The following is a 24317-nucleotide window of genomic DNA, read 5'->3' on the forward strand; positions in this document are numbered from 1 at the left end:
TTTGGCCGTGGTTTGCGACGATGGCATACTAGATATCTTCATAATTTTAATTCTATAATAATGATGATAAGGCCATCTTTAAAATATTGTTTGGTTGCCCTCTCCCAACCGACTGGCTATAAATGGCCCAACTTAAAACTTTTTTTAATCTCCAGGAAGCAGTTATTTTTTATGCATTCTAAAAAATAGACTTTGAAAATTCAGCATTAAAATTGAAATTTTCTGAGAAAAAAAATTCTCACCTATCTACCAATTCAATTTTTTCGTCCTGAGTCATGAGAGGGCAAACAAACATTTTTTCAAAGTTGGCCTAATAAGGATTCTCTTTTTAAGTACTTCCATCTGACGTTGCACATATTTGCAGGTTCATTATTGGTTGAATTTACAACTAATTTTTGTTCATGTATAGACAGAAGCACAGAATATATAAAAATCATAAGAATTAGATATAGAATCTTGAGCTTTTTCTACGAAATTTTATTTTAGCAAAAATGAATGGTGAAAAAAATAATTATGAGACAAATGAATTCATACAATGTAGAGAACCTCCGGTTAGCTAGAATTCACTTCTCGGGGTGAAATGGATTCTGATGACAATGGTGTCAAAGTCTGAGGCTGTGCAATGTCTGTCCTGCCAGCAGAACTAATTGGAGTTGGCAAATGATCACCAGATTTGCCTCTTTTGCTCACAGGTAGTTTGCTAGACCTTCCAGAGGGAGAGGACTGAGAATTTGCAGTACGTGGCACATCAACAACATGTTTACTGGTAGTGTCTTCCACAGAAGATTCAAAGTCTGACTCAGAACAAGGAATGGGAGACTTGACCTCACTAGTTTCTACCACTAAAAGAGTATCACCATCACCAGATTCCTGGAAGATCTGTGTTGTATATTGACTGCTAGATGTAATGTTTGATGCTATGGCACCCTTTGGAATAGAGCCTGCTGGGATTGTTGGATATGGCACATCTGGAACATTTATTGATGCTGAGTATTCTATAGCAGTTTTCTGAAGTCTTTCAAAGTCATTCATTCTGGCTGTAAACTTTTCTTCCTTTGACTGAAGTGTTTGTTGCATTGTCTGAATCTACAATATAAGTGAAATGATTCAGGAATAATGTTACACCAAATGTACTTATTTATTCACATGACAATTTTTTCACTAAATTGTTTAATTTCATTTATTTGAGAGACACAATTTTTGTGTACGCTCCACAAGATAAGATAATGGGTTAATTCAAGAAAAATTATTAAAGTCCTCACAAATAAAATGTGATTTAATGTAATTTACTTGGCATAAATTATTATCCTACTCCAAATATAGAAGTAAAAATAATGTAACCTGTTCCATCAATTTTTTAGTGTTTTCTTCAATGGCTAGTTGATGAGAGGTACCTCCAGTGATACCTTGATATGGAGAAGGCTCAATGGAAAGGAAGAAGGGGAACTTTATGCTGTAGCCAAAGATCATGAAAAGAAAGAGAAACAGAAACACTACCACCATGACCATGGCTACAGGATACAAGGTGATGGGTAGGTCAATCAGGAGTTCTTTTATGAATGTGCTCAGAGCAGCTCCCACATCTTTGAGTGGTGAGAGGAAGAAACGAACAAAGGTGACACCCACTGCCTGTAAAATAAATAAATGGGATTAGAATAATTAAAGGAAAATAATGCAAACAATTAATCAGAAAATTGGGTGCAAAAGAATAAAATTCATATCATGATTTCTTTCAATTTTTTTTTATGGTTTGGACCAGTAAAGTTTACATTTCTGAACATTTCTATATTTCTGCAATGCCATACATTTTTAATACTAAGAGATTTCATCTTCAAGAGATTTTGTTTGAACAACAAAAACTCAACAACCCTTAATATCAATCAGTTGTGCCCTAAGTTTCAGCAAGCACATACATGTATCTATACCTGAACATTACCTTAGTGGGTGGCACTTTGACAATTGGATCAATCATTATATGTTCATAATACTTCTGACATTTGTCCTCCTTCAGAGTAAACATGGTTTTGACCAAGTGGGATGCCGCCCCAAACCAGTTATCACTGATGGAGTCATTCTTCACACAATCAGCCGGGACATCATTCATAGCCACAGTCTGCTGTTTGATTTGTTCTGCCTGGGAAATAAATTGCAGTTGAACTTTGGTATCTCAAACATTGACATCTTGAATACTTTGGGTACATGTATGTCAGAGTGAATTGGAAGTCCTCACTTCGTTTTCTTAATGTACTATAGAAGTGCCTTTTTTCTATGTGGAATTAATTTACCCTATGTAATCAACCACAAATTTTCCACTTAAATTTGTCCAAGTGGACTTAAAAGTACATTAAAGGCATATAGAAGAAATCTAAGAATTTCACTTAATTTTCTACTTATGGATTCAACAGATATTGTGATTTCCCAAATTGATGAACCTGTTGAAAAAAGTATGTGTTTACAGTATTTTTACCTCAATTTTTTTTTTAATCTTTGGATATTTCCCAATATCCCATTTTTTCCCCTCAGTCTAATGGAGTTTGAGACAACAATTAACATTTGACTGATTAAACAAATCATCAAATTAGTTGAGGGATTCTTAGATTCCATGGGTGCAAACAATTTGATGAATTTTTTTTACTAATTTAAAATCCATTAATTACATCTACCTTGTAGAGTTCAAACCAGGTCATTGGGATGCTGACAATAAAGGCTAGAACAATCAACTTCATAAATCTCTGTCTCCATGACATCTGTAGCTTCATTTCCAATGTTGCAAATACTGAGGCCATTAAAAGCACAGCAACCATCTGAAAATTTGTTTACATGAATACCTTTTAAAGGCTTTTAGAACTAACAGTTCTAGAATACTACTGTATAGATTCCTTATTTCATGGAAGTTGATCTACTTGATATAGTGAAATGACTTGCAAACATCAAAGCGTGAGAACATGAAATTGTGATAAGAGCTTTTTTTCATATATACAGCTGTATCAGCAAGTATTTGATTCCATAATGGTGCTTCTCACAAAATTATGTGATTGTATATAAAGCTTAAAACATCAGGTGGTACTTGTCACATACATAAAGCTTAAAGCATCTACATGTATGGACAAACAAAATATAACTGTACTTAATCTTTTGTACATTAAATCCTATCAGTATGTTATACTTTATGAAAAGAAAAGACTGTCTTCTTGCTTGTTGTCAGTGTGTTTTTCTGTGTGTTTAAAAATCTGGGAGATCTGTTTAACTAGGAACAAACCTTTAGGGCTGCATCAATACTTGCTCCATATCTGTCCTCAAACCATATGGATATTTGTCCCATTGTTCCTAAATGTGACCTTGATACAGTTTCAATCATGCCAATTAGGATGTCATTTGAATCATAAAGGCTGTGCAAATCTTTACTTTCTTCTTTCACAAATTTTCGCAAGATTTTAAAATCATCAACAGAAAGTTTAAGAACCATGCTGTATTCTTGTGACCCTGATGTCGGCTCCTGCAAAAATATTAAGGAAGTAAATGTAAAAACATCTAAACCTACATTGTTGGGGAAAGAATTTACCAATCACTAACAAATGCTTTGAATCACAATATAACTATATACTTGGTACTTATTAGCTCATCTGATAATACAGAGGCTCAAATGGGGTTTTCTGATAACAAAGGTCTGGTGTCCGCCTGTCTGTCATGGGTTGTCCATAATCTTTTCACAATTTCAACTTCTTCTCAAGAACCACTGGGCCAATTTCAACCCAACTTGCCCCTAAACATCATTTGGTGAAAGAGATTTAATTTTTTCACAGGAAGTCGGTTAGTCCAAGCCCTCTTTCAAGGGGAGATAATTAAGATTTGTGAAAATTTGATGGCATCTTTTATCAGCTTAAGAGATCCATGGGCCACAACTCTTACCTGAGTAATTAGGGCCCTTCTGTTATTCATCAGCAGATTTTTTTCCTACACATTCCTATGCAAAACTTTGATCACATATTATGACCCCATCCAACCCCAGAGGATCATGAGGCCAACTTTAAAATAATGTTTGCTTGCCCTCTCCTGATTCAGGATGAAAAAAATTGGGTCAGTAGGTAGGTGAGATTTTTTTTCTCAGAAAATTTCAATTTCAATGTTGAATTTTCAAAAAAAAATTTTCCAGAATGCATAAAAAAAATCTTTCTGGAGGTTAAAAAAAGTTTTGAGTCAGACCCTTTCAGCCAGTCTATCGGGAGAGGGCAACCAAACAATTTTTTAAGGGTGGACTGATTTGAACAATCTTAAATTTAATTTTGGAAAGAAGCTTTTATATATATATAATCTCGTAATTTTATCTTTTCTGACCCAGTGGTTCTTGAGAAGAAGATTTTAAATGATGCCATCAAATTTCATGAATTCTTAATAATTACATCCCCTTGAAAGAGGGAGTGGCACTTCCTTTGAACAAACTTAAATCCCCTTTCATCCAAGGATGCTTTGTGGCAAGTTACATGTAGTTTGAAATTAGCTGAGTGATTCTGGAGAAAAAGTTGAAAATGTGAAAAGTTTACAGACAACACACACTGCATGACACAAGACACATGGACAGACAGATGGACACTGGGCACTTTTTGATCAGAAAAGCTCACTTGAGCCTTTGGCTCAGGTGAGCTAAAATCTTCTTCTCAAAAACCACAGGGTAAGGAAAGAAGAAACTTATGTGAAAGCATAATTACATACTGTAGATTTCAATTTGTTCATCTAATGACCCCTGGGGTTTGGATGGGGCCACAACAGGGGATTAAAGTTTTTCATAGAAATACAGGTATATAAAAAATATCTTTAAAAATTTTCTTCTCAAGAACAACAAAGTTATTATTCATCATATTAATACAGAAGCATCCTCAGGTAGTGTAGCTTGAAGTTTATTCAAATTATGACCCCTGGGGTAGGGCAGGAATGTAATACCGGTATGTTATCAAAGTTATTATACATTGGAATATATAGAAAAAGTCTTTCAAAAAATCTTTTCGAGAACAGCAAAGCCATGATTTATCATTAAAATATATAGAAAAGAAATCTGCTGATGTAGAACAGAAAGGCCATAGTAACTCAGGTATGGGCCTAGCATAGTTTTTACAACAGCAGTGCACATCTTCATTTGGTACTTGTCAAACTTTATTTATAGAAGAATACTTTAACAATTACCCGAGATACATTTCATTTGCCAATTCTATCATTATCCCTTTTTATACTGAGTTAAGATACTGTAAAAACCTCAATTTTTGTTGGGTCATATTTTCTTGGTTTTAGGAAAATATATGAGTAAGCAGGATTTGATTTCACGGCTGAAGAACTGATGAATAATAAGATATGTGCAAAATTGCCTTTTGTGGTGGACATGTATTTGTGGATCACCTCATACTTCGAATACCCCCAAGAAAATTAGTGATTTCACAATAGTAAAAGTTATTGAACAAAGCAATTGCTCATCAAATCTGTCAAAGGATTAAAAATCTTAATGTTGGTTGTGGGTGTTTCAAAACTTTACCTGTTCTACTTTGCATGAATTAAAAAAAAAAATATGAAATTATAACAAACCTTCAACTGGAAATGTTTCAGAAAAGACTGGACAAAATTTTTGAATATCTGCTTTCCTGCATCAACTTTTGGACACATTGGCTCTTTCTTCATATTTATGGGCTCATTAATTTCTGTAGGGAGAAGTTCATTACTACTAGCTTCCTTTGAAGTTCTGGTTTCAGTTTTATGTAATGTTCCCTCCGCATCAGGTTTGTCCTTATTTTCATGCAAAAAAAGATAGAATATATTTCCTTACATGAGTCAATGTTTCAGCAGCAGTAATGTACTATTTAGGGATGTCAACGAATAGTCGACTATTCGACTATCAGTCGAATGGACTGACGTTCGAATAATGAAACAACATTCATATACTATTATAATTCAATAAATGCAATAAAAGAATGCTAACAATATGGAATTCTCATCACAAAATTGAGAAACCATCTTTCCTCTGAGACAGTCGATAAGATAATTTTTCCGCAACAAAAAAGGTTGATTTTCCATGCACGTATAGAAAGAACAGTAATTATAAGTGCCTCAATACTGCGAGAATTATTTGTCAGTAACTGCCTGTGTTGTTTTTTGTAATTATAATTTGGCTTTGTTTGTAAAATTATTAATTGGACTTGATCTTATACATGTATCAATTATCTTTTGTTATTTTAAGATTGCTTGAATTCTATAAACAAACCATAGCTGTGACATGTTTTGACACTTCGATAATTATTAAAAGAATTCGCTTATGTTTTAAACGTTTAAGGACATTTTGATAGCCAGAGCAATCAATAATTGAATAAGCAGTATCTAACTCTTAAACAATTTCACAAGCACCTGAAGTGTGGATAGTGTGAGATTACACCCCCCCCTCCCCCCCCCCCCCCCCCCCATTTATTTAATAATCAGCTTTAAAAAATATCGGCTGGTAATTTTATAATGCTAATTACTATACATTTTTGAGAATTAGTTTTCTAAATTTATTTCATATAATCATGCTCTCCACGTGTTACGTTGCATTAATATTGATGTTACTTTTTAAATAGATTATGTAAAAGGGTTTTTGAGTAATAAATACATCAAAAACCAGTGCAGTTTGAAATAAAATTTTATTTTCAGAAAATGTTCTGAATATTCGACTATCGTTCGAATAATGCAATCGAATAATCGACTAAGGAAAATAAATATTTTGACATCCCTAGTACTATTGAATCCTGTTTACACTTCTTTCAAAACTTATTAGATTAAAATTTTACACTCTGGTCTGAATATATAGATATGTATCCTAATTGCTGGCATACCTTTATGATTTTTCTGGGATTCACCATGTCAAAAGGATCATAATACTCCTCATCTGTCAATACATTCACTACACAAAAGAGCAGCAAAAAGCATATTCTCAACATCATGGACTTCTAAAATTGATAAAAATTAATTACTATTGCAATCTAAAAAGAAATGCAGTGCTGAAAATTTTATTAGTAAGTTGGAGAAAACAATTAATTCAGTTAAGTATATGGTACATCCACAGTTCTTGGCTATAAAGAAATACTTTGTACAATTATGTGTATAATTGGTGACCAACATTACTTATTTCGAACAAGTTCATATATAGCTCATATATATAAAGATTCTGGCTGTGTCAAAACATTTTCATGATTATAGAATAATAATATTCTTTGAAATAATCATAATAATTCATCAATTGAACAAAATGCCCTCTCTACCTGTATAGATATAGATGCATATGCCATATTTTTTTCCTTTTTAAAAAATACAGCATGCATTTCATAGGTATCATAATCACCTTACTGTGCCATAATTTTCATAATTTTGTATTCACGGTTTCAGTTTCGAATTACCTGTAACAAGTTTTAGAAAGCCTTGATTGTATAACAGAAACTCTTCGAACATAAGAGGATGGAATATGCAAGCTGTCATCCAAATGTTTATTTACTGTCAAAGGTTTTTATGGTCATGTTTTTGCTGTAAATCATCAACATATCTGATCAATGTTCATTCGGTTCGACTTCAGTTTGGTCTAAAGATTGGGGTATTCTAAGGAACCATAATAATTTGTTTTTCTCTGTCTTCACTCGCTAATTTTGATAAACTTATTGACATTATTTTATTTTAAACATCTTTCCGAATAATATTACTTTAAGTTATTTATACAAAAAAATATTTAAAATTTTGCAAATAATAATTTCTGAACTTCTTCTCTTATGGTTCCTACAAGAATGGGGTACTCAATTTATCCAGACCAATCTCCAATAACAAAGAAAACCATCCGGTAGTACTCAATAAATTCCGGGAGATACATATGTTGTTGTCATTAATTCTGTTTGCTGATTGTTTTTCAAACTAATAATATGATGACGTCGTCAAAGGATTTAGCCGATTTACATTATTTCACCGGGGAACAATGTGAGTATTTAGCCCATTATGGCAACTATAACAACAACTTTAAACTTCCTTGTTTATCAGTTTATTAACAACTTTTAAGTGTACACTAAAAACAGGTGGCACAACATGCGCAATTCGTAGAATTATTTCAGGAAAGTGCTTCGAAATTAATAAATATATATCTTTTAAAATGCGCGATCCACGATAAAATACAGATTATCACACGAAAATGATGTCAATTTGAAAGTGAAAAAGACGGTGTGCAAATAGCGTCATAAAGTAGGCCTATGTCACGCAAGTACAGGGTCAACCACCAAGTGCAAAAGCGATAGAGTATTATATTTTGACTCTTTTATACAGAGTATGTACGCTGAAGAAAACTTCTAAGTAGTCAGTTATTTCATTTGCAAAACACATGAAACAAGAATGTGCAGAATTTGATTTTTTAAATTGATTTACGTTAGCAACAATTCCGTTTTCACCTGTAGGGGACTAATAATATGGTTAGGTGCATGGCACTATATACAGGATACGATTTCTATAAAGAAATTTAATTTGTTTGCTGTGTTGTAAAGTATTTTTCAGATATAAGTTTTTAATAATACACCAATTAAGTGACTTTTTAAAATTTTTTTCACAGTGAAAGACGGACTAATGGTTCAATCTTTCAAAAGGTGTGTATTTTCATTTACTGAATATATGACCTCGGGTGCTACTTCATTACCTTTTATGAAGTTCAAGTGTAACAAAAGATACTTTATCAATTAACAGGTTTTTGCACAAAGAGATGCAGCGACACGTAAAACTTGCAAGAAATGAAGTTACTGATCACCAAGCGTATGATTTTTGTCATGAGATTCGCGGCATCGCCATTGTTATCAGTAACGAAGTATTCAACCCTGACTCTGGTTCTAGAATGGAACCAAGGGCGTATGCAAAAGTAGAACTTCGCAAAATGAATGAAATGTTTTCTGGACTGGGATTCATTGTAATGTTGTTCAAGGACCTAACAGCAGCACAAATGTATGATGTCATAAAAACAGGTCTGGTTTTGGTTTGTTTGTTTGTTTTTAATTTTCTTTCGAATATGTTCTCCATCTTTGTTTAAATGTTTGAAATGAAATTCTGTCTTTAGAAGAAAATCTAAAATTCAATATATGAAAATGACTTATTGAATCTAAACGTATAATTCTATAGTTACTTCACAAGACATGGACTTTTTTCTGGGTAAATCAGATGCCTTTGCTTGCGTTCTTGCTTCACATGGAAATGAAATCCAGGAAGACAATCCAGCAGACCCCAACATTAAGAACTACCACCACATTATATATGGGACAGACAGGCCTATTAGAACTCATCTTTTGTTGGATCTGGTTCATGATAGACGATGTGAAAAACTTCAGGGTAAACCCAAAATGTTCTTCATACAGGTACATGGCTGTAAATTATGTTTTGCTATATATGTTCTTTTCAATAATATCATATTTACTACATGTTGTTCCTTCCGTCTGAAAACATAATTATATTGGATTTAATTCTTTTTTTTTTTATAATTCCATTTAAACACGACTTTCATGGTGTTTTCTGCATCTTAAAATACACTACAGTACATGTAATTGTAAATAAAGTAATCCTGCACTTTTGGCAATAGTACTGCGTTATTATCAAGTTACATGTTCATGCAAAGTTTTACGTTTAAAGAAAACTCCTAATATTATCAATAAGACTTCTCTTCCGATCAATCATATGTTCTAAAAATTATTAAGTAAAGAAATGTTTAACAAAATAAATAAAAGTTTATAGTCTAAGTTTAAAATTAAAAAAAAAACCAACTCATTAACCAATACTGGTGAAAAGTGCAAAGTTTTGGCATTGAAGATAATTAAAATATTATTCATTGATTTATTTGTGAAGAATCTATTTTTCACCTTTAGAATATTTTATTCAAAGAAGGAATTTTCGACAGGTCTGAGGAAAAAAAGCGTTCCACGATGTTACGTTAGGCCACATATACACATGTACATCGTCTATATATTTTTCAAGTTGTGTTCATATTGAATTCTTTCGAAACATCATTCAAGGAATTCAATATATGGTGCTGTATATTTTCTAGGCCTGTAGAAGTCGATTTAGGAACGACCCAGGACGTTTTGATGCTGGTGTCAATGTAACAGTTTCCAACAAGCGTCATGTAACACAATTAGGGCTTGATAAAAACGAAAGTATTTCAATGGATTCCACCTCTACTTCCGAAGATAAGGAATCAAATATCAACTCTATCATGACAGAAACGCCATGTAAAGACAAATTAGAGAATGGTAGCAATGAATCTGAAAGACTCGAATCTCCCTCAAATATCGATCCCTTTTCGTCAGGCGACAGAATACCTCCACAGGAAATTGTTGAAAAAGTAGAAAACAAGAACTGTACCAGTCAGATTTCAGGGGAACGTAGTTCGAAATCTTCACCTGAATATAAGGAAGATTCTGACGAGTTATCTCATAAACTAAGTTTACAGGAACTCATTCCCTGTTTGGAAGTTGAAATTATAATGGAAGAAACAAAAGATATTTCCGAGGACCCGAGTATCATACAAAGAGGTATAGACTGGGTTAGGAAGCGTATTTTCAAAAAGATGGACAGGGTAGCCAGAAATGAGGCCGAGGAGGTAGGGGATACGGTGACAACTGTGGCGACACCATGTCACAATGACTTCCTTATCATGTATTCTACTTCCCAAGGTAAATGATTTGATACATATATAGTAAATAAAACACCATAATTCTGATTGCTTATAGTGAAGATCAAACCAGATCGAACCAGAGCTTTAGATCTAGAAATTTTTTCTTAGTGCACTTATACTGGTATTTTATTATTAGGGAAAGCTGGTTTCGGTCGGGATGAGAAAGGCGGTTGGATGATTCACGAGATGCATAGAATCATGGAAAAATACATTGAATTCATTGGCCAAGATAGACGGAACTGTCTGGACTTCCTGTCTGTTATGACATGCGTGATGCGTGTTATTGGGTTTTATTACGAAACTGACACCGGAAATCCGAACACTTCTGGTTTGAAAACGGCACCTACAATGCAGCACAAATTGTCTAAAGATCTTATTTTTAGAAATAAATATGTATCTTTCCTCAATAATATATAATTTCCCCCAAGATTTTGTAACTGAAGGATTGGTACTTTAACATGTTTACTCAGCAAAAAATAAGGTTCCTTACCAGGCATTTGTGCAAGATACCAGAGGATGATGTTTCCAAAATAATCCTTTTGATAATAACTTAAATTGCCAATATCACAATTTTTAGCTCTACTGGTCAGAGACCAGAAGAGCTTATGTGATAGTAAGGTGTCCGTCGTCAGTCCGTCCGCCTCTAAGCAATTTTTCAAAATGCTACTCCTCCTACAGTTTTGATTTGGTCTGATTTCAATATAACTTGGCACATAAGTAGTCTACACTAAGATACACAATTCTGTATATTGGTTTTTGATTTCGATGAATGGTGTTGCCATGGTTACTAAAAATAGAGATTTCTGGAAAAATACTTTCAAAACGCTACTTCTCCTACAGTTTTGGTCTGATTTCAATATAACTTGGCACACAAATAGTCTACACTAAGATACCTAATTCTGTTTATCGGTTTTTGATTTCAATGAACGGTGTTGTCATGGTTACCAAAAATAGAAATTTCTTAAAAAAAACTTTCAAAACACTACTCCCCCTACAGTATTTATCTGATTTCAATATAACTTGGCACACAAGTAGACTACACTAAGATACATGATTCTATATATGGGTTTTTGATTTCGATGAACGGTGTTGCCATGGTTATTGAAAATAGAAGTTTTCTTGAAATACCTAAAAAATGCTACTCTATCTACAGTTTTTGTTTGATTCCAGTATTACTTGGCACAAAAGTAGACTACCCTAAGATATATAATTCCCTTTATCAGTTTTTGATTTCGATGAATGGTGTTGCCATGGTTACTAAAAATATAAATTTTCTTGAAATACTTTCAAAACGCTACTCCTCCAGTTTTTGTCTGATTTCAATATAACTTGGCACACAAGTAGACTACTCTGAAATACATAATTGTCTGTATTGTTTTTTTTTTTTTTTAATTTTTTTGAATGATGTTGCCATGGTTACTAAAATCGAAATTTATGTAAATTTATTTTAAAAGGCTACTCTACCTATAGTTTTAGTCTGATTACAATAAATCTTGCCACAAAAAGAGACTAAACCAAGGATCATTTTTCTATTTATTGCTTAGTCCAAGTGCTTTTTTTTTTTTATCTCTCCTTTGTTATAAGTACAACCCAGTAGAGCTACAGTCTCGTCAGAGACCTCTGGTTTGTGGTTTGATTTTTTAAAGACAATTAGAAAACAGTTTAGAAACCACATGGTGATTATAATTTTGAATATTTTTATATACATGTATAACAAAAAGATACAGGACATATTTTTATATACATGTATAACAAAAAGATACAGGACAGCTATTTGAGGAACGTATCGTCTGACCTTAAAGATGACTTGTCGTGATAAGTCTTTGTATTTTTGTATATGCTCAATAAATATACATGAAATATATTTTATCTGCTTGCGCCTAGCTGCCATTTCTTAAAATAAGACTGTCCAAAGTTAATGCTATGTTTAACATCACTAACCCTTGTAGATTTTGGAGAAATTGGCACTTTGAAAAAACAAACAAATCGGTATTTTTTAAAAGTGCTTTTACTGTAGCCAAAAAAGAAAAAAAATAGAAAGAAAAGAAAAGAAAACCTGCATTACATAGGAATAGACAATCCGCTTCCTCTGAAGTTTTGGTTGTAGTTGTGAGTATTCGCTTCACATCTGACTTGTCCTTCATGAGGCATATTCTCATACAAAAAGATAAACTATTAATATTCCCTAACACACGAGTCATTGCTTCATCAACAGTAATATACAGTGTACAATTTTTAAGAGTAATATAAGCAGAAATGTTCTATTTTCAAAAACAAAAAAAACTACAAGATTAAAATTTAATTGTTTTGTCAGCATACAGATATTTTTTTTTCTAGACCTTGGAGAGTTATGCTACAGCAAAAGTTGATTAAATGGATATTTCAAATATCTCTTTTGACAAATGATTTCATCATTGAAAGACCATAACAATCTCTCTCATGTTTTAAAGGAATTTTTTCAGAAAAATGGGTAAATTGTTTCAGTTTAGTTTATACTATAAACTTTATAGTCTATAAAGAGTCCATAATTGTATATATAATAAAACATGTCGAGAAGGGTCAGATACATGTACATTTTGAACACGTTTTGTTTTGTTGTTTGTTTTGTTTGTTTGTTTGTTTGTTTTTTTTTTTTGTTTGTTTTTTTTGAAATAAAAACGAGTTTACTAAGAGTAATAAAGTCACATATATTCTCTCTATGAATATGTGAAACATAATTATGTTATTATTATATAGTCTATAAATAGTCCCTTTATAAATTATACAAACGCAAACAGTTCATCATACTACATATTCACTGGATTTGAAGCCGTGTTCACTGGAGGGTCAGTGTGCGTGCAGCGGCATTGTGACGTCACGTCTCAAACAATGGTTTAAAAAATGGTTGCAAGCTGTGTACATATCTGAGTTGAAAAAAGTTAAGCAAATCTATCGCAGGATTATTTTCCAAGCATTTCGATGTTTTACACACTGCGAAAGGAAAACACGGAAGTTATAAATTGCAATCTGGACATTTTTTTTATGCCCCTGGATCGAAAGATCCCGGGGGTATATTGTTTTTGTCCTGTCTGTCTGTTTGTCTGTTTATCTGTTTGTTTGTCTGTCTGTCTGTTGTCAACTTTAACCTTGCCCATAACTTTTGATTGGTTGGAGCTATGACTTTCATATTTCACATGTGTATTCCTTGTGACAAGACCTTTCTTTGGGTACCATCATATTTGACCTTTTGACCTTGACCTTGGAGTTTGACCCACTTTTGCAAAATTTTATGAGACTTTAACCTTGGCCATAACTTCTGAACAGTTGGAGCTTGGGGTTTCAAACTTCACATGTGTATTCTTTGTGACAAGGCCTTCTTTTGGATACCAACCACTTTGACCTTTTGACCTTGACCTTGGACTTTGACCTACTTTTGAAAAACTTTAACCTTGGCCATAACTTTTGAACAGTTGGTGCTTAGGGTTTCAAACTTCACATGTGTATTCCTTGTGACAAGACCTTCCTCTGGATATCAACCACTTTGACCCTTTTGACCTTGACCTAGGAGTTTGACCTACTTTTGAAAAACTTTAACCTTGGCCATAACTTTTGAATGGTTGGAGCTAGGGCTTTCATACTTCACATATGTAATCCTTGTGACAAGACCTTCCTTTGAATACAACCACTTTGACCTTTTGACCTTGACCTAGGAGTTTGACCTACTTTTGAAAAACTTTAACCTTGGCCATAACTTTTGAATGGTTGGTGCTAGGGCTTTCATACTTCACATATGTAATCCTTGTGACGAGATCTTCCTTTGGATACCAACCACTTTGACCTTGACCTTGACGTTTGACTTTTATTTAAAAAACTTTAACCTTCACCATAACTTTTGAACAGTTGTATCTAGGTCTTTCAAATTTCACAGGTGTTTTCCTCGAGACAAGATCTTTCTTTGGGTATCAACATTTTTTATCTTTTGACCTGGATTTTGACTTGCATTTGAGAAACTTTAACCTTAGACATAAGCTGCCATACGGGGGCATAGTGTTTCACAAACACATCTTGTTTAATTTTTTTTTCTACGACAGAAGTTCGTGAATGAAAATGGAATCATCATGCAGCCTTCAATGTCTTATTTATTAAAATCCTGACTATATAATAAAACAATTATGGAATCTTTTCGTTGGTGAATATGGTTAGTTATTAACCAGAAAAAGAGCGAAGCCGAGGTCAATATTGATATTTTTCTGGTGAAAATCAAACTATATTCACCAAACGAAAGAGTCCATAATTGTAATGCCAACCCCTTAAACTCCGGTAACTCACTTTCGGGAAACTCCGCGCTGTTTGTAAACGAATGCGATTGTGAGGTAATTTTGACATGCTGAAAATCTACAATCAGATGCCGAGAAATTATTAGTCAAGTTCAAGAATGCGTCAAAAATAAATAACAAATACACGTGATCTATTGTATCTATCATGTTTTATGTGAAATCAGTAAGCACTTTTTCCTTTATGCGCTATTCCATCGATTCCTCCGACATGTGCTTCAATATGCTCATTTTTACATGTCAGTCATTTATGAAGGCCTTTGCCGAAGGATTAATATGACATACCATATTGAATACAGCTACAAATATCTTATTTTTTGTCTCAATTTGCCCTAATACGCTACACGTTGGAGATAACGTAACGTGACGTTATTATATATAAAATACTTTATATTTACGTTATTTTTTCTGTTGTTGATACTTTTCCTAAAATACAATTTAATACTATTTTAAATCTTCAAAACTAATATTCTACGTTTACAAGTTTAAGATGAAGGGAGAAAAAAAACTTAACTGGACAAAAAATTCTAATTAATACGTTGACATATTGTAGAGGGCCCTGGTTCTATCTATAGTAGTTTTGTATAGGCCCAATAACTGATTTTTTTTTCAAATATAGCTCTGAAAACAATGTTTAAGTTCATTACTAAGTGTAGCGAACAAGAAACCAACCAAAAAATAATTCAGAGAGTAACCTGGCGTGTTTTCCGCTTATGGTGACGGAGTTTGGGTAGTAGGGGATATATATTTTTTTTAAATCAATGGATAAAATTTTTAATGAACACTTCACTTACAGAAACAAATACATGAATTGAACAATATTTAAAAAAAAAAGAAAAGAAAACGAGAAATTGAAATGAATAAAAAAAAATATTGAAGTAATATTGCTAATGTTTAATTTTTGCACCAATCCCAGTTGGTGCAAAAGTTGATAATATTATACTTTATGTAAATTAGTTGAATCTGATTCGTCGAGGAACATTTGTTAAAACACACTTTTACCTGCTGAATGATGAAGCCACGCCCTCCAGCGTAGCAACAGTCAACATTGCTTGACGACAAGTGATATTCCAAAAAATAGTGACTGCGCAGAATTTATGCGCGCACGGTTCACTGTTATATTTATTTGTATAAAACATTCAGTATAATACAATAAATAATTGCATGTAGTTGAGTGTAACATTGAAAATTTTCACCCCAAGAAAACCATTGTCAACCGAGGCGCAGCTACATGCAATATTTATATAATATTCACTACATATTCACTGTATTGGAAGCCGTATTCACCACAAGGTCCCAATCAACACCCCAAACAACGTTATAAAGAATGATTGCAACGCCGGAGCCAGCTGTGTATATGAACAGGAAAATGTAAGACAAGGCTATTGCAGTATTATTTTCCAAAACATTTCTATGTCTTCCACACATAAAAAATGAAATATTATTATAATGACATGTACCCGGTATACTCTTACAGACATTCAATACAAACAGCTATAATATATCCCTATAAACTAGATGCATATGTTCAGAACAAAACCCCTTGTGTCATATTATTCAGGTCAGAGAAATTACCACCCGTGACACGGAACACCTCGGATCGGGGCGTTTACATCTACATACGCAAATCTGCTGAGGATTGCTAAATGAAACAAAACCATCCGGACTACATTCAAATTCAATAAATTCTAGGGAATATATAAGTTAGATTCTGTTGTCATAAATCTTTTGACGTCAATTAACAACATGTCCTCAAAGGATGTAGATGAATTCGATTATTTTACAGGGGAAGAATGTAAGTATTAAAAGGGTAAATTTAAAACTATTTCCTTTGAATTCGAATCTGATATTCTTCCGTGTTTAACCAAGTGCCAGATAATACAGGTGTCACACTGTGTGGGAATATTTTAGGATTCTGCTATAAAATAAATAAAAAAAACATGTATGAAAGCCATCCATGACAATAATTCAACACGGTATGTCATGTAAGAAATGACGTCATAATCGTATTCCTTTACGAACAGTGCGAAGTTTCCAGAAAGTGAAGGAGTTATAGGGGTTTATGCGATATAATTTGTAAGCGATCATTGACAATGGCGTATAGCGAAAGATAAAAAATATGGTGTGTAGAAGTGTCCAAAAGTACACCACTATAGCTCATTACACATGTGTATATAGGCATATATCTATGAAATTGGGACTGTATGATAAGGTACAGACTAGGAAAAAACTTTGTTCCTGTAGTGATTTTGGTTTTTTTTTCTCTATAGTCCTAGTTTTGTAAATTATAAGTTATTATATAGTATTTGCTGGTATTTCAGTATGATAATTCTATTTACCTTATATTTTCAGTTGTTACTTACGTAAAACACCTTTATTATTTATCTTTATAAATTAGGTCATGTGTTGATATTCTTTAAACAGGAAGTGTCATCCATGTTGGCAGTCTTCCCATTATGATAGTACTTTTGATAGCTGTGTTCTGATCGGTTAAATTAGCTATTGGATCTTTGATAATTATTGGCTTTTATTTTTGGGCCTAGCTAAGGTATTTAAAGCCGTGTTCGAGCAACATACTTCACTTGGTTTGAGGAATACAGCTTCATGGTTATTTCCTTATTACATGGCTAAAAAGCCTCATGGGTCAATAGCACTATTTACTTAGTATCTTTTTACAGTGTTAACATCTCATCATTTAACAGCACTCAGGGTCTTAGCTAGCTTTAGTTGCACGTTTTTCAAAAGTTCTAGGTTTTGTTAGGTTTTTGATAAGCTAGGATGTAGGTTTTATAGAGTTAATATATGTTTCCCTTTTCCAGGTCCAGCCTAGTCTAGGGATATGTAGATATCAGGTTAAATTCTAGAAACACTATTCACTATTTATGTTTCTTAAGTCAGGTATATTTTTTGAACCCAGACTTAACATTTCATAGTTCAACTATGGAGTGTGGATAATTGAGTTTATATTGCGTGATGTAGTTCATTTTCCTTAATATTTCCACCTCATTGACATTTACAGCAGTGAACTGTCACGGTAGCTCAGTCGGTAGAGCGCTCGCTCCGTGATCGGAAGGGCGTGTTCGAATCACGGCCGCGACTCGATAAAAAATAGGTAGCAATTGTTCCTTTACCGTTGGTCACCACTGGTAGCAATTGTTCCTTCTGGAACTTTGAAGTGAAAGTTGCGAGCCTTTCGGATGAGACCTTAGAAACCGAGACCCCTTGTCACGGTAGACGTTGGCACGATAAAGAACCCTCACTGCTTAATGGCCCTGAGTGCCGAGTAAAGGTCTAAATTTGAAGCTCTTCACCGGTATATGGTCACGTCTCTATATGAGTGAAAAATTCTCGAATGGAACGTAAAACAACATACAATTAATCAATCAATTTACAGCAGTGTTTATTTATAAAACGGGATTTTTGAGCATTTTTATAAGTATGGAGGCCCAGTAGGAACATTAATATTTCATTTTATCTCTCAGGTTTTTCTCCTCTACATTCCTCCCATTTTGTATTAAATTTTTCATAAATTTCTTATTCTTATTTATTCATTGAGATTATTGTTATTCATTTGCCAAATTAAATTATATTTATGATGAGACTTATTTTTATTCCTGTGCAATTTTCAAAGACTTTTCTCTTTGTTAAATTTTGATTATTAATTTGTTAGTTAAGATCCAAGGATTGTTTTATTAAGCAGCAAATTTGGGGAAAATATTATCTATTGATCGAACCTAGTTTAAATGTAAATTGCATTTTGAGAAGAGAAAAAGTTTTTAAAAAAGTGATGACCTTGGTACAGTAGGAAAGACATATTAAGCTGTAAAATGTTGAAATATGAGGCGTATTATGGCCATGAAAATAACTCGATAACTCAATAATCTATTTACATTGTAAAATAAGAAATTTAATAAGCCTTGATGTAAATTATTTTATAGATCTTGCAGAATTTTTACATATGAAACACATTATTTTTTACAGTGGAAGATGGACAAATGGTCCAATTTTTCAAAAGGTGTGTATTCTGTTGAATATTCTTGAACACTACTGAGTTGGCCTTTTATTAATTGGATAAATAAAAAAATATCAAATTCATAAATAGGTTTTTGAAAAAAGAGTTACAGAGACGTGCAGAACTAACAAGAAATGGAGTTACTGATCACCATGAGTATGATTTCAGCCATGAGGTTCGTGGCGTTGCCATTGTTATCGTAAATGAAATATTCAAACCTGGCTCCTGTCTAGAGCCCAGGAAATATGCAAAAGTAGAGCTTCGCAAAATGAATGAGATGTTTTCTGGACTGGGATTCATTGTAATGTTGTTCAAAGACCTAAAGGCAGAACAGATGCGTGATGTTATAGAGACAGGTTGGTTATTTATATATTTATTTTTCTTTTGTTTGCTTCTTACACATTTGAGACACAATTCCTTTTTTTTTTTTGAAAAATGTCTGTCCAACATAAAAATATGATGGACGCAACCAATTAAATTCGAATGTACAATTCTTTAGTAACCTCAAAAGACATGGATTTTTTTCTGGATAAATCGGATGCCTTTGCTTGTGTTCTTGCTTCTCATGGAAATGAAATTCAGGAAGAAAACCCAATTGATCCAAAAATTAAGAACTACCACCACAACATATATGGAATAGACGGACCAATCAGAACTCATCTTTTGTTGGATCTGGTTCACGACAGACGATGTAAAAAACTTCAGGGTAAACCCAAAATGTTCTTCATACAGGTACCTACAGCTATACATAATGTTTAGCTATTATGCTTTTTATGTGTAATAGTTGATCTCTCAATGCAGAACTTTTGTCTGCTCGCGTGAATAGGGATTTGTTTTAAATTTTAAACTGATTTTTAAGGAGGAAACCTGTTTCTGCATTTAAAATACACACGTATGTAATTTAAGTAACTTTGCCACTGATGGCATTCGTATTAGGGCTTATCAATTTACAGATTATGTTTTTACTATATTATCAATGTAGATTTTCATTAAAAAAGTATTTTTCATCCGACTTGCCATGTGTTCTAAGTAGTTAGGGAGTGAAGAAATGTACATGTATTACACATGTGTTTTTCTGAATGAAAAAGGAGAAAAAAAACCTCATCATCAATGAAATATAGAGATAACGAAGAGTATTCAAGCTCAAAGTCTATTAAAACAATACAGAGCACAGCAAATACGGACCTCCAAAACAGAGGTGGGATCAGGTGCCAGGAAGGAGTGAGCATCCCCTGCCGACCGGTCACACTCGCCGTGTGCTCATTGTCATCATCGGTAAAAAACGGAAACATTGGTCGACAATTCAGTGTGTAAATAATGGCCTAACAATTAGTATGAAAAACGTCAGTCAGCATATGACTTAATGATAGATTGTATTTGCTGACAAGGTCATTGTATCGACCATAGAACTTACGAAATGACTTTAAACGAGACTGTTGATATTGCTCAAGTATGAGCTTATAATACTTTATGTTTCATAGAGTTTCGTTTTTGAGGGTAATAAAATATTATTTCAGCGATTTATTTGTGAAGAATCTAAGGTTTACTTTAAGAATATATGTTTAAAAAGATTTTGAAAAAGACATCCCCCAAATAAGTATTTTGAATTTCCTTAGACCACATGCATTGTATATTTTAAAAATTGTTTTAATCGTGCAATTTTCCGAAACAGCATTCTTTAATATGATATACGAGGGTTGTTCCGCAGACAAGTTCTATTGTGAACACGCTATTTGCATAAAATCAGTAAAACTCTGCAGATAAAAACTATACGTATTTCCAATTAATATGAAAAGTTTTGGGTATTTTCCGATGATCTCTAAAAAAATAAACAGCTAAATTATTTAGATAAAACATGCCTCACGGAGCATGTTACTTTTTCGCACCTTGACATTACAGAGACGTTTTGCACTGTTGTTAACTGCACTGATATATATATATATATATATATATATATATATATATATATATATATATATATATATATATATATATATATATATATATATATATATATGATAGATATATATATATCTCTATTCCAGGCATGTAGAAGTCGATTCAACGACACAACATCTTATGATTATGGTGTGAAGGTACCCACCTACGACAAGCTTGATATCCGACAATTAGGAAATAAAAGTATTTTAGCAGATTCTGTCCCTCTACCTGAAGATTCGGAATCAACTGTAAACCCTACCATGATAAAAAAAATTGCTCAAAGTGGCGATGAATCTGAATGTTCCAGATCCTTCACAGTTATTGATCCCTTCTCGTCAGGCGACAGGACATCTCAAAAGGAAATTGTTGAAAAAGAAGAAACTAAGGACTGTATCAGTCAGATTTCAAGGGAATGTTCGAAACCTACACCCGAAAGTGAGGAAAACCGAGATATAGATTTACCCGCGCTATCTAATAAACCAGGTTTACAGGGACTACACGAGGGAATACAAGACATTTCTGAGGACCCGAGTGTCATCCAAAGATGTTTTAACTGGATTGGAAAGCGTGTTTTCAAAATGATAGACAGAATAGTCAGAAATGAGGATGCAGGCGATACAATGACGACTGTGGCGACACCTTGTCACAATGACTTCCTTGTCATGTATTCTACTTCCCAAGGTATATTCTTATGTTACATAGCCACAATGTATCCGTATCTTCAATAAAATTAAATGATCATGTATGCTTGTAACGTCAAAACTGTTATAGGGACGAGATCAAAAATTCAATTTCCGACAAAATCTAAATCATAGTTTTCGAGATTCCCTTCCCTCTTAAAACTAAATGTAACCACTCTGATTGTACACACAAGTACTCTGAAGTTGATATTAAAAGGATGCTTGGGTTCCTCATTGACAAAATTTATGTAGTCTTCGGAGACCAAGTTTTCCAACAAACTTTTGGATTTTCGATGGACACTAATTGTGCTCTTTTATTAGCTGTTTTTATATTCTTATGAAGCAGAATTTATTCAAAAACGTCTAAACGAGAAAAGAAAACACTAACTGTGGCCTTCAATTCGACATTCAGATATATCGACGATGTTTATTCAATTAACAATAGTTAATTTCATTCGTATGTCGACTCGATATATCCCAGTGATCTTGAAATAAAAGACAACACAGAGTCTGACACATCTGTTTCATATTTAGATCTTTTACTAACTATAGACGATAAAGGCCAATTAACAACTAAATTTTGTGACAAACGAGATGACTTTCGCTTTTCCATCGTCAACTTTCCTGCTTGTTCCGTGATCGGAAGGTCGTGTGTTCAAATCACGACCGCAACTGACCTACATGTAAGTCGATAAAAAATAAGTAGCATCTGTATCTTTGCCAAACGATCGGCACTTTGAAGTGAAAGTTGCGGGTCCTTCGAATGAGACCTTAGAAACCGAGGCCCCGTGTCACGGTAGGCGTTGGCATGATAAATTAAAGAACCCTCATTGCTCAATGACCCTGAGTGCCGAGTAAAGGTCTAAATTTGAAGCCCTTCACTGGTACATAGTGACGTCTCTATAGGAGTGAAAAATTCTCGGACGGGACGTAAAATAACATACAATCAATCAATAAATCGTCAACTTTCCTTATTAATGTAGTAATATTCCGCTATCACCTGCATATGGGGTTTATGTTTCCCAACTAACTCGCTACTCAAGAGCTTGCTCTGAGAACGATCAATTTTTAAAGCGATGTAGGCTACTCACTGATAAGTTGATATTACAGGGATTTCAAGAGCCTCGTTAAAAGCCAGCATTTTGTAAATTTAAAGGTCGTTATAATGACCTTGTTAGCAGATTTAATCTATCACTGGGTCGTATTTTGGCTGACTTGTTTCATACCAATTGTTAGGCCTTTGTTTTTGTACTGAATTGACAGTTCCGTCTACCTGATCAATACATAGGGCTCACGGCGGGCGTGACCGTTCAACAGGGGATGCTCACTCCTCCTACGCACCTGATCCCACCTTTGGAATTTTCAGGGATCCGTGTTTTATGCCCTCTTCACATATTTGCATTGTTTATGGATTTTTTGAGATCGATCACTGTTCGTTATCTTTACCTTTTACACTTATGAATTTTGATTGAAATTTGATTATAAAATAAAAAAAATATTTATGATACTCTAATCAACATATTTCTATGGTTTATTCATAAAAAGGATGATTTTATACACCAGATGGAGTATAATAAAATCTTATGTTAAGTATGCACTTTTTGTGTGTTTATCGATTTCGGACAACAAAAACTTTCTTAGCTGTTAAATCTTTTGAATTTTTCCCCCGACATCGATCTGTTGAACTTGTCCCTTAGTACAATTAAAATTCTAATTATTTCATGTAAGATTTGTTCGTATAAAAATGATACTTATGAGAGAGTTTCCATGTACATTAGTGTTTTTGATAGTACAATATTTGGTTATCTTCATAGGGAAAGTTGGCTTTGGTCGTGATGACTCGGGTGGATGGATGATTCACGTCATGCATGGGATTATGTCGGAACGTGTTGAGTGCATTCGCCAGGATAAGATAGACTGTCTAAACTTCTTGTCCACTATGACACGCGTGATGGGTTTTATTGGATCTAATTTTGAAACTAAAACCAGGGATCCAAACACCACTGGTTTAAAAACGGCCCTTACATTGCAGCACAAATTGACTAAAGATACTATTTTTAGAAAAAAATATTTATTATAAAGCTGAATTAAGCTTTCTGACAAAGACCTGTTCCTGTGTATGGTTCATGTATTTTACATGCATGTACCTGCAAAATATCCGCTGTTTGTCGTGTTGTCATTGTAAACGTTTGACATTTTCTTCTCATTCACAGTTGGCCAGTTTCAACGAAACCTTGTCCTTCGATGTTAGGTCGGAGACGCAATATGGAATCAAAATTTCACATGGGAAAATATTTTTAAACCTTCTCAAATCTTCTCAAGAACAACAGTGTCGTGATTGGTGATATATATATATATATATATATTTATTGCAGATTCCCTATTAATCAAACAAACAACAGATATTATTTTGCTTGTTTAATTTGGCGCTTCTGGCCGCGGTGATCAATTTGCTGGGGCTACCACAGGGCTGCCCCACAATCAACAATCAATACAACAAATGTGACGACCCAAATCGGGCGGATCATGCACTGGGTAGGTCAAAAGTGCATGAACGTCACCAATTCAATTATAAATCAAGTTCAATCAATAAATCAATAATCAATCAAGTTCAATCAATCAATCATCATTCAATCAATCAATTCAATATCAATCAAGTCAACTGCTTGTCAATT

At 33.5% G+C, this 24317-nt stretch overlaps 2 protein-coding genes across 2 annotated transcripts; one reads left to right on the plus strand and one right to left on the minus strand.

Moving 5' to 3' along the window:
- Window positions 1–456: 456 nt before the first annotated feature.
- On the minus strand, window positions 457–7553 carry LOC133184243 (chloride channel CLIC-like protein 1). The gene is made up of 8 exons (XM_061319215.1): window positions 7410–7553; window positions 6849–6962; window positions 5572–5769; window positions 3260–3496; window positions 2664–2804; window positions 1937–2134; window positions 1342–1629; window positions 457–1086 (listed from the first exon to the last, which is right to left on the minus strand). The coding sequence occupies exons 2-8, from the start codon at window positions 6954–6956 to the stop codon at window positions 553–555; spliced, it is 1704 nt and encodes a 567-aa protein (XP_061175199.1). The 5' UTR covers window positions 6957–6962; window positions 7410–7553; the 3' UTR covers window positions 457–552.
- Window positions 7554–7892: 339 nt separating this feature from the next.
- On the plus strand, window positions 7893–23741 carry LOC133184508 (uncharacterized). The gene is made up of 12 exons (XM_061319597.1): window positions 7893–7974; window positions 8594–8627; window positions 8725–8996; window positions 9151–9383; window positions 10067–10694; window positions 10833–11089; window positions 16702–16804; window positions 18991–19024; window positions 19112–19377; window positions 19521–19753; window positions 21067–21643; window positions 23457–23741. Exons 1-12 carry the CDS (start codon window positions 7920–7922, stop codon window positions 23720–23722), a joined length of 2958 nt encoding a protein of 985 aa, XP_061175581.1. The 5' UTR covers window positions 7893–7919; the 3' UTR covers window positions 23723–23741.
- The last annotated feature ends 576 nt before the right edge of the window (window positions 23742–24317 follow it).

Source organism: Saccostrea echinata, unplaced genomic scaffold, assembly GCF_033153115.1.
Source record: "Saccostrea echinata isolate AGI-Se365-2 ecotype Australia unplaced genomic scaffold, CSIRO_AGI_Sech_v1 ptg000010l, whole genome shotgun sequence".
NCBI lineage: Eukaryota > Metazoa > Mollusca > Bivalvia > Ostreida > Ostreidae > Saccostrea > Saccostrea echinata.

Coding starts and splice junctions, on each gene's coding strand:
- LOC133184243 (XM_061319215.1), bottom strand. CDS start 6,956: ATGATGTTGAGAATATGCTTTTTGCTGCTCTTTTGTGTAGTGAATGTA. Junction 3,497..5,571: donor TGAAACATTTCCAGTTGAAG/GTTTGTTATAAT, acceptor ATATTTTTGCAG/GAGCCGACATCAGGGTCACA. Junction 2,135..2,663: donor CCTGGTTTGAACTCTACAAG/GTAGATGTAATT, acceptor TTTATTTCCCAG/GCAGAACAAATCAAACAGCA.
- LOC133184508 (XM_061319597.1), top strand. CDS start 7,920: ATGATGACGTCGTCAAAGGATTTAGCCGATTTACATTATTTCACCGGG. Junction 19,025..19,111: donor ATGGTCCAATTTTTCAAAAG/GTGTGTATTCTG, acceptor ATTCATAAATAG/GTTTTTGAAAAAAGAGTTAC. Junction 19,754..21,066: donor CCAAAATGTTCTTCATACAG/GTACCTACAGCT, acceptor TCTCTATTCCAG/GCATGTAGAAGTCGATTCAA.